The sequence below is a fragment of the Strix aluco genome, chromosome 4 (assembly GCF_031877795.1).
Source record: "Strix aluco isolate bStrAlu1 chromosome 4, bStrAlu1.hap1, whole genome shotgun sequence".
In the NCBI taxonomy this organism is placed as follows: Eukaryota; Metazoa; Chordata; class Aves; order Strigiformes; family Strigidae; genus Strix; species Strix aluco.
Window position 1 is genome coordinate 7,040,934 of NC_133934.1, and position 10,440 is coordinate 7,051,373.

Here is a 10,440-nt window from a genome sequence, read left to right on the forward strand (position 1 = left end):
GATGCAAGATGTGAAATAGCATTGCTCTTTGTCTAGTTAGGTGGTAGCTGGTTGCAAACTGTTTGGGGCAGTTGTCAAGTGATTGACATTAATTTTTACTGGTAGCATGCACAACTGTCAGCCTTAAAAATGACGCTCTTCCAAAGATGCACTGACTCTTGCTCGCAAAGTACAGCATGAAGTTGCTCAGTTGTGCTTTCCCCAGGAGGAAGTGTGGTGTTTATGCCCAGACTTGCAGAGGTCTTTATAACGGTTGCAGTGGCACTTCTGTAGAACAATGTTGTTGTTTAAAAAAAAAAAAAAGGGCAGCACAACTTCCCTTCTTGTGCGCCCACATACCACCTTCCTTTCCTTAACATACGAAAGGAGACCTGAGTTAGCACTGGATTTGAATCTTGACTATCTGGCCACTATGTTTGCTCATGTTTTTTTAATTACAGTGGAAGAAAGATCATCAGAGTTGTACTGGAGAAGAGAACATGCAAAAAGATTTTATTTTAAATGATAAAAATAATACCTTTGCTATTTCTCTTCTTACATCAGATACTGGCTTGCCACCACAGATTTCTAAAAAATGTACATGAATAGTTTTTTTTTCTTTTTTTAATGAGCTGCATGCATCAATGTGTAGTTTTATCTGACAGCTTAATCTTTTTATGCAATATGGAACCGTAGTCTTTTATTTTGGTGACTAGTCTTTGAAAGAACTACTGAAACACCCCCGCCTTGCATTCCTTGTAAAGTTGTGTTTTAGTCGTTAGCAATACCACTTTAACAATACTTATGGAAGAAGTGTTGCTTCGTTTTGATTAATAAGCAAGTCCAGCCTGGCATTTCACAGAACTTTTACCCAGTGTAAAATCAGCAGGTAAAATCCTGCTGCAGGCAGAACTCAGGTGACACAATTGAGCAGTGGAGTAGAATTTTGCTTGCTGCTGAATTAGATGGGTAGAAGTACATCTAGATTTTTTTTTTAAATCTGTTTTTGTAAATAACAGTACAAATGTTCTCAAACTGCTCATTTTAACTTACCACTTTTACTAGCCTAATTTGTTCACAAAGAGAACCATCAGCGATTGGAATAATCTCCCCAGGGAAGTGGTGGAATCCTCAACATTGGACACTTTTAAGATTCAGCTGGACAGGGAGCTGGGCCATCTTGTCTAGACCGAGCTTTTGCCAAGAAAAGTTGGACCAGATGATCCTTGACGTTCCTTTCAACCTGGTTTTCTATGGTTTTTAGAAAACCTCCTATCTAGATTTAAGTGATTAGGTGGAAAGGCATTCCTTTGCAGGTTTTCACCATGCAGTGGTTAGTATTTGTGTTTGAGTGAATGCTTTAAAATGTCTTGTATTTCCATGTTTAAGCTTTCTTTATAAACCCCTGTGTTTGCTAAATTGCCAGCGGTCAGCTGGTGGGTTGCATTAAGAGGTCTTTGTATGCTACTGAAGCTGGCTTTGCCGACTGAAATCGTGTTTTGTTTTAGAGAGCACAACAGTATGCCAGTGCTGCATTGGAGGAACAGTGCCGACCTTCTTATGTGAAGAAAGAAATGAGGAAGTTATTTGCGGAGAAATATAGCATGGACATATCTCCCTTTGTAAGAAAAAATATAAATGAAGATGAAGCTTTATTTAAATATGAACCTCCTTTTGGATTTCACAAGTTCTTTGATAAGCTTAAAAATCTCCTTGAACTCTTACCTGAGCATGATTTACCAGAAGATTTGAAGTCAAAACACTGTAAGCGTTGTGTTGTTGTTGGCAGTGGCGGAATTCTTCATGGATCAGAGCTGGGTCACTTATTGAATCAGTTTGATATTGTTATAAGGTACATATTTACCATTTAAGGATTCCAACTATGTCAACTTTATGAGCCAGCTTTGTTTTTTAAGGGGAAAGTATTGCCAATATTTATGCAACTTATAAGACTTTCTGACAGTGCTTTTGAGAAATGTACTTGTGACTTGATAGAATTTGAAATCTTAGGAGCAAAATAAATTGTCATGTTCACAAGACAGGAATTCAGTGTAATTATTTGTGGACTTCAGGCACAAAAACCATGGGCAGAAATGAGATAGAAACCAGTGAAATCAGACAAGTAGACAATCCTGGTTTTATCCATTCATATGTTTAAGCTTTCAGAGGTAGGCTTTAGTACTCGCCTCTGCCTTTTTCCACTTGGTTAGTTGGGATGCTTGTTTGAAGGATTTTTTTTTTTTATAACAGCAACTTCAAACACAATAAAAATTAATTGGTGTTTCAGTATACAGTTTGCTTACACACTGTATAGCATGCTTATCTTTCCTTATCTTTACAAGACCGGTGCATGCTTTCTGGATTACCTATGTTTTCTAATGTCTGAATTAAATGAATACATGCTCTGTATTTGTGCCTTCTGAACATTACTGTTTCAACTCTCCTTCTTTGTGTTGTGAATCATGTAAATTTAATACAAACATTTTCCCAAGTTGCTTTGTAAACTGAGACTTGCTTCTCTTAAAAAAAGGAAGACTTGATACAGTGAGTCAATAGCTCTTATATAAAGGTAAACAAACCTGTTGGCATGTGGAGAGGCAGAGAACTTGCATTAACTGTTCTCTGAAATTAGGGCTGTCAGCTTAAAGGTGACTTTTGAGTTGATACAGAAGAGTTTATGGGACAACGCTGTTCTGCAGAACTGATAAGAGTTGGGTGATGCTGTTCTTGTCAGCAGTGTGCCAGCATCTGAAATTTTTGGTAGCTAGAATGATGTAAACCCACAGGATGCATTACATTGCATTAAAGAGATAATTTGAATGCCTTTCTGTGTGTAATACTTGTGTGTGTGTGTGTATACACACACATAGATAAAAAAAGATAACATAGGCAACTTCCTTTGTGTTTTCTTTCTCTTCTTTTAAGCCTGAGTTGGCACAAGGCATTGAATATGAAATTCTGCCATGCTGTTTTAAGTTACTTTTCTATTTAAGATTTTCTTTTTGAAGTTTTGCACTCGTGCCAGTTAATCTAGGAGTAGAATTGGCTTCCTCTCAAAGATAAGGGATGGATGAATGTGTGAGGTGAGGGACGTGGAGATACTGAGAAAATGTTGTACTCAGCTCTGTTAAAAGTCTGTAGGCCAAATACAAGTTCTTTGCTTAGTGTCTGATGTTTTAATGAGATTGTATAATAAGCATAACCCATGCTTATTAAATACAGTTTTTCTCCATTGTGATGGTTTGGTGGTTTGGGTTTTTTTTTAGGTTAAATGATGCACCAGTTCAAGGATACACAGATCACGTCGGTAACAAAACTACTATACGGATGACTTACCCAGAAGGGGCCCCACTTTCTGAACATGAGTATCCTCCTGCTAGCTTGTTTGTAGCTGTTTTGTTTAAAAGTGTTGATTTCAACTGGCTTCAAGCAATGATAAAAAACGAAACCTTGGTATGTAATGTGACAGTGTTATGCACCCATGATTTTTTTTTTTCTTTTCTAATGCTTAAGAAGCTGACTAATCTGTTACTTACTGTTTTATTATACTGAGGATCTTTTATGTAACTTTGTGGGGTTTTTTTTAGCTCCGTCTCCTAGTTACAGTTGGTACCAGCATTCATGTTGAAGCCCCATGCTGACAGTAACACTTCTTCTTTTTCTGCAGATATTGGTGGTTTGCACCAAGCTACATGACACTGAGTGTTTATTAAAGTGGAATTCATTTCACGCTAGGTTTAAGTAACTTGTTCAAGTCTGCAGAGCCTGAAATACAAATGAGATTTCTGGATGTCAGTCCATCTTTTTAACAGCCAAAGTCTGTGCTGCTACAATAGGCATATATGCAGTTAATCTCTAATTGAAGCATTGTGGTTGTTAGTTCATCTGTGGTTCTAAAATTAAGATGTTGTTTATTTCTCACCAAATATTTAAAGAAATGCAGAGATTCCTAAGGAACTGATAAAAGGGTTCCATCTTCCCAGGCTCTTTTTAAATTGGTGGTTTCCACCTCTGAATTTTCAGGCAGATGATTTCTGCAAGTTGAAAACCAGTAGCTAGGTATTTCTGATCACAGACTGAAAACAAGTGCTCTAAATTATTGAGAGAGATTTAGAAGAAAGCCTGCCAAGTTTTTTTAACAGTCTGATAGATACTAGTTTAGGTACTCCAAGTTTCCTTCTTAATTCTGTGATTTTTACAACATGAGAGCATATGGAAGATCTGTTTGATATTGACCGTAACTGTTGCCTACTACTACTTTAGTCCAGAGAGTGTGTGTAGAGATATTGCCTTGTTTTGGGTAATCTGAGTATGTTTTGTAGAGGGGAGATTATTCTGAATGCATGAATTTGTGCAAATTTAAGAACTTCTGCTCCCTGATTTTTTTTCTTACCAGGGACAAGACAATGTTGGTCTATGACCTTCCCTCCAGCAGTGTGGTAATTTTGATGAGCAGCAGCTTTCTAGCTTCAATTGAATCCTTAACTTATTTGTTTTACAAGCTATCTGGCTATTTCATGTTTTACAGTTTGGTTTTGAAGAACAACTAGTACAAGGATAGCTTTCTGTATTAAAATTTGTTTTGGGGGGATTGAAAGAGTGATTGCTTTTTGGCATCTGCAACATTCTCTATAGTGAGTTACAAGACTGAAGTATGTGCTTTGATGAAAAGGTACCTCTTCTTGTTTTGTTTGGCTTAGGGGCAGATCTGCTTGTCCCCACCTTCTTCCTTTTTCTGGTGTTTTTGCTGGTGCAGAGAGACAGTTTTGGGAACTGATCTGGGAATAGGCATACTGGAGAGTGTCCACCAAAGACACTTAATGGACTGGAGTATCTCTCCTATGAGGAAAGGCTGAGAGAGATGGGACTGCTTAGCCTAGAGAAGAGAAGGCTCAGTGGGACATCTTATTAAAGAACATAAATACCTGAGGGGAGGGTACAAAGAGGATGGAGCTGGGTTCTCTTCAGTGGTGCCCAGTGACAGGATCAGAGTCAATGGGCACAAACTGGAACACAGGAGGGTCCCTCTGAACATCAGGAAACACTTTTTGATTGTGAGGGTGACTGAGCACTGGCACAAGTTGCCCAGGGAGATTGCAGAGTCTCCATCCTTGGAGACATTCAGAAGCCATCTGGACACAGTCCTGGGCAACTGTTTCTGGGTGGCCCTGCTTGAGCAGGGTTGTTGGACCACTTGGCCTCCAGAGGTGCGTTCCAACCTCAAACCCCTCTGTGATTCTGTGAACTGAAAACATACTTCTCCTTTCCGATACTAGGCTTTCAGTTGGATCAGCTCTCTGTGCAGACATTGACACTTCAGTAAACTTGATTCAGAGCGCAGGTGGGAAGACAGGACCATAGCAACCTGGATTTGATTAGTTTAAGTTGCTGTAGAGTTCTACCTTAAAGCCTGTTTAAAAAATATAGGTCTATGTTGCAGCTATATCAGTTTTATCATTTGCTTAGTGTTACCCATTATATGGAAAGACTTGTAAAATGAGCCTGATTTAGTATCGTTTTTTCCATTAGCATGCATCTAATTGACTGCAAGTTGCATGAGATCAGAATCTAGCTTGCTGAGTCTTGTGTAAATCCTCTTGTGAAGTGTTACATTTATCATGAGGTGGATGCTGTCAAACAACAGCTGTTCACTTCAAAGCCTGAGCAAAATTGTTTTAAATCCAGTGCTTGCTTCAGAATGCCTGGTTAACGTTCATGGAAAACTGTGGTTCCCTTTCCCATTTCTTTAAATATTGCTGCCTGCTCAGTTGTGCTGGGGAAGGTCCAAAGAACCTGGAGGTTCTGGTGGATATGTTGACTGATGAAACACAGAGTGCAGTCAAATATTCAGAATAAACAACTTTTCCCTCTGCTGTCCTCTCTGCGATTCCAAATACTTTGAAGGTTTTTCCTCTTTTGGGTCAGTCGCTTGAGCTGTACACTGCTATTCCTGAACCACCTTAGCTATAAACTATTTCGTGACTTTCTCAGAATCACTCATTAATTCTATAACTTGTATACTGTATCTGCCACACACTTTCCAGTCTCAGAGTTTCCATTTGCTGAACTATTTTTTTTTTCCTCTTTCTCTTAGCCTCTGTGGGTGCGACTCTTCTTTTGGAAGGAGGTTGCTGAGAAAATTCCTTTTACATCAAAGCAGTTTCGGATTCTGAATCCAGTCGTCATTAAAGAGACAGCTTTGGACATTTTACAGTTCCCTGAACCTCGATCAAAATTCTGGGGTTGGGATAAGGTAAGAAGTTTCCTTTTAGGAGAAGGAGACCATAAAATACAAAGTAAAATAAGAAACTGAAAAAAGTTTTGGGCTCTTCCTTCAGTACAGTTTCTCTGTGCAGTTTCAGAGCTGGTCTCAAGTAATAGGGAAATTAATGTGCTCTCAAAAGACTCTGGTATTTTCTTGTCTAAAATCAAAGTAGGATTTCAGTTCACCTTTTTAGACGAGGTATTATGCCTGTACATGCTGACATGAAATGGCCTGTTTTACAAAGCATTCAGATGCAGTGAGACATCAGTTCATTCCAGTACAGTGTGTTCACTCACACATTGTTGTGACTGGTGTTAAATATTCAAAACACGCATTTGGTGTATGTTAAGTGTGTTAAGAGCAGCCCCGTTAAGTCAAACCAGCAATCAGCTACAGACAGATGTGTCTCCAGCTGCAGGGAAAGCAGAGAGTGTGGAAACCAGGCCAGTGTAAAGCAACCTTCCAGCTGTTGGAATTGCTGTGCATACCAGGGTGCTCAATAGCAACTGAAGGGTATATCCTCCCTCTGTCCTTTGCTCCAGCAATAGCATGGAGTGATGAATTGCTCAGTTTAGTTAGACACTGCATTTTTGTTATTTAAATCATTTGTTTGAGAAATTAGATATCACTAGTTCTCTTGAACTATGAAAAGTACTGAATAACCATCTTTTTGTGTGAAAGCATTTAATGGTAGTGTTATTGCACAAATGTTTGAAGGATCTTCTCACATTTATTTATCAAAATAATGTAACATACCAAGCTATATATCTTTTGGTTGTATTGTAGTATATTTGCCTTCTTCACAGACAGTGAAAAGTCATATTCTGAAGAATACTGTTAGAGAGCCTCTTGCTCAAGACTGAAGTAAGTGTACATCAAGAAGTGTCAGGTTTAACTGCATGTCAGGAGTCGTTTGAGTGTTTGGAGCAAGAGTTCACTTGTAGTTTAACTACGTAGTAATGGGGCATCTTGCTTTCACAGAAAAAAAATTGTGTTGACAGCCAAAAGTCTTGTTAAAGGCAAATACTCAAGTTGTATTAGTATCTGGCCCTGAAGTTTTTAGTTTTACTTGATCATTTAATTGGTTTTTAGTTGTAAGTGATTTTAGTTTTAATTGATTGTTTAATTTGTTCCAGTTTTAACTGAGGAGCCATTAAATTTTGTAAAGTGTTTATAAAAACTGGCAAAGGAGAATATGTTTGAATTCAGCAGGCTTCATTTTTCCCCCTTTTTAGAATGTACCTACAATTGGGGTCACAGCTGTTGTTCTGGCCACACATTTATGTGATGAAGTGAGCTTAGCAGGATTTGGATATGACCTCGATCAGCCCAGCACACCTTTGCACTATTACAACAACCTCTGCATGGCTGCCATGAATGGACAAACTATGCACAATGTGACAAGCGAAACAAAATTCCTGCAAAAACTGATCAAAGAAAAAGTTGTCAAAGACCTCACTGGTGGGATACATTGTGAATTCTGTGGCAAAGACAGCTAGTGATTGAAGTGAATCATGGTTTGGATGTGTTAAATTTCCAGAGTTCAGCTGGAACAACCTTTTCACTCTCTTAAGTAGTTCTTTAAAGTGTGTGTAAAATGGACATGGAATCTCTGCTGCCTTTTTTAATGTCAAGTTCAATTTGTTGGACTTTTAAATTTATTTTGATGTCACATTCTACTTTGCACATTTTTGTGAATAACTATGTAAATACAACTTGGAGTTGAAAGAGATCCATTTAAAATATTTAATGTTTTAAGTTGTCTGAAGAAAAGCAGAGGTTTTGTTTTCAGATGTGGATGGTACGCACAACGCTAGCCTGAGTTGTCTAACAGCATACAAGAGTTATTTTTCCACGGAACTACTGTCTTTGTTGATCCAGTTCTTGGTGTATGACTCCTTTTCATGCATGCCATGAAAAGAAGGACATATGCTTCTCAAGTGTTTAATTTCTTGCAACTTGAGCGTTGTGTTTCCTCCTCAAATATTTATATTCTTTCGGTTTTGTGCTAATATTTTTTGGGGGGTGGAGGAGGAATGTGGGAGTGGAGGTGAAGGAGAAGGAACTGTTGTGGCAGCAACTGAATAGTAAGTACTTTGGCATTCATGATTGATATTAAAATCATTGATGCATTAATGTACTGGGTTAGAATCCTGCTTTTTCATGAGGCATGTTTGGGCCCAGGGCACACTATAAAAGGATTTAGCCAGTAGGAGGCTTTCACCTTGAACCAGATCATTTGTCACTTCCATTTCTTAAGACCCAGATAAATGTTTCTAACTAGCTGATTTGCAGCAGAGTTCAGCTACCCCAATTAAAGTAGTCACATTAATACAAAATCTGTCCCCCCTTTTTTTATTTTTTTTGAGTGACTTGAGAATTGCTGGTTCTGTAAAACACTGGTTTGTATGAATCTTCCATTTAGCAATAATAGAATCTATGAGTAGGTTAAAACTTCCATTGGTTTACTTTATGATCCTTAAGTAATTAATTTCAGATATCATAACCTTAATAGTTTACAATGATGATAACCCTTATGAACTCTAGTGTTAACTATTTAATTGAAGGGAGAGGTAGAGTTGTTGCTTTTCCCGGATCAGCTTTTAAGTCAACAATTAGGTGAGTGTGTATAAGTTAAGAAGAAAGTCACTTTGAGAAAGTAGTATGATCTAGTAGCAAGCTAGATAACTGCTGAAAACAGTATACTTAAAAAAACAAAACAAAAAAACCCCCTATAGATATGTTCTTGTGACTGGAAATCAGTGCATTGCAAAGAAACTGGACTGTGCAGATCTGTAAGCAGGTTTTGATGTTCATTTTCATTTTGTTACTAGTAGAGTCGTAGGTATGACTGTGTTTGCACTGAGTACTGTTACTCAATCTATGTGAAAAATGCTTTCTTTAGGAATGAAAGCTTGTGAGCAAATTGATCAAAGGGTGACTTAGAATTGTTGTTCATAGTCATGGACTCTCCACATGGTGAACATTTCCACTTGTTTTTTGTTATGGGCAAAGATATGAATGTAGCTGTAGTTTTAAATTTTTAAAATACTGAAATACTAATGTGGGAAAGCAAGATTAGGGTGGTTTGTTTTTTTTTTCATGGCAAGAAGATCTAATGAATGATAATGTTAGAACGCAGGAGCATCAGACTGATTCTCGTCGTTATACTAAAAGGCAATAAAATGACATCAGATCATAAAGCATAACTCTGAAGAAAGTTGTAGACCTCATCTTTCGTAAGTCCTATGTACCTACATGTCCTTGAAAGCCCGCTGTGGATGGTGAGCAAATTTGAAAATCAGGTTCTTGTCTCTGGCACTGTTTGTGTTTATAGCAATAATATTAATCTAACTTGTCTGTGAAACACATTAATTTTTGTACTAGCAATAAATTTCTAGTCTATGTTTTTCTTGTAAGTATAATAATTATATTGTTTAATTTAAAAATATTTCATGTGTAAGGAGTTTTATACAGATAGTCTTTTAGTTAATATATTAAAATGCACTAATTATTTTCTCCTCTATTTAAACTGGAAGCAAAGTACCTTAATTTCATTTGATATTAGTGACATTTTTGAAGATTTCAGAATGTGTGTGTTGGGAAGACATCCTGAATACACCAAAAATGCGTGTGTCAGAGCACTTGGTCCCTCACCAGTTTTCTTTATTCAGTAACTTAAGAATAATCAGTTGATTAATGTAAATGCCAATAGCTTTTTGAAGATGCTGTATTTACTGTCAAATTCTCAAATTATGTTGATGTAGGATTAGATTGTTTTCCCACCAGTTTTATGGCTTGTGATAAAACACTGTTCTCCGTGGTAGTGTATACTGCATTGAATACGCCTGCACAGACTCGACCATCCGTGAAATGGCAGCAAAGTTCAGGTTGCAAAAAGCAATAAACTGATGAAACCACTTTTACTTACGTATTTGTCTTGCAGTTTACAATTTGTTCTGCCTCCTTTATTAAGGATTTTACATGTCTTACTGGTCCAGTTGAAAGTCTTGATACAATCCGGGGCACTCAAGAAGAGGGGAGTTAGTGGCTGATGATAACTTTTTTCCTTTCATTTATTCCTTTTTAATACCTGTTAGTGGAGTTATATCTCTGGTGCCTGGAAGAGAGAATCCATCTCAACACTGACCATCTCGTAGGCTTCCAGGATTTTGAAGTTAATGTGGATGAGAATA

At 37.6% G+C, this 10,440-nt stretch overlaps 1 protein-coding gene across 7 annotated transcripts in view; it reads left to right on the forward strand.

The window, feature by feature from the left end:
* The window catches only part of ST3GAL5 (ST3 beta-galactoside alpha-2,3-sialyltransferase 5), a 35,803-nt gene extending 25,629 nt beyond the window's left edge, over positions 1 to 10,174 (forward strand). For all 7 annotated transcript variants that reach the window (XM_074821879.1, XM_074821881.1, XM_074821876.1 and 4 more), the window contains 4 exons: positions 1,488 to 1,831; positions 3,246 to 3,432; positions 6,074 to 6,232; positions 7,480 to 10,174. In XM_074821879.1, the coding sequence (XP_074677980.1) occupies positions 1,488 to 1,831; positions 3,246 to 3,432; positions 6,074 to 6,232; positions 7,480 to 7,743 (954 nt within the window). In that variant the 3' untranslated portion in view covers positions 7,744 to 10,174. The remainder of the gene's footprint in view (positions 1 to 1,487; positions 1,832 to 3,245; positions 3,433 to 6,073; positions 6,233 to 7,479) is intronic.
* Positions 10,175 to 10,440: the final 266 nt, after the last annotated feature.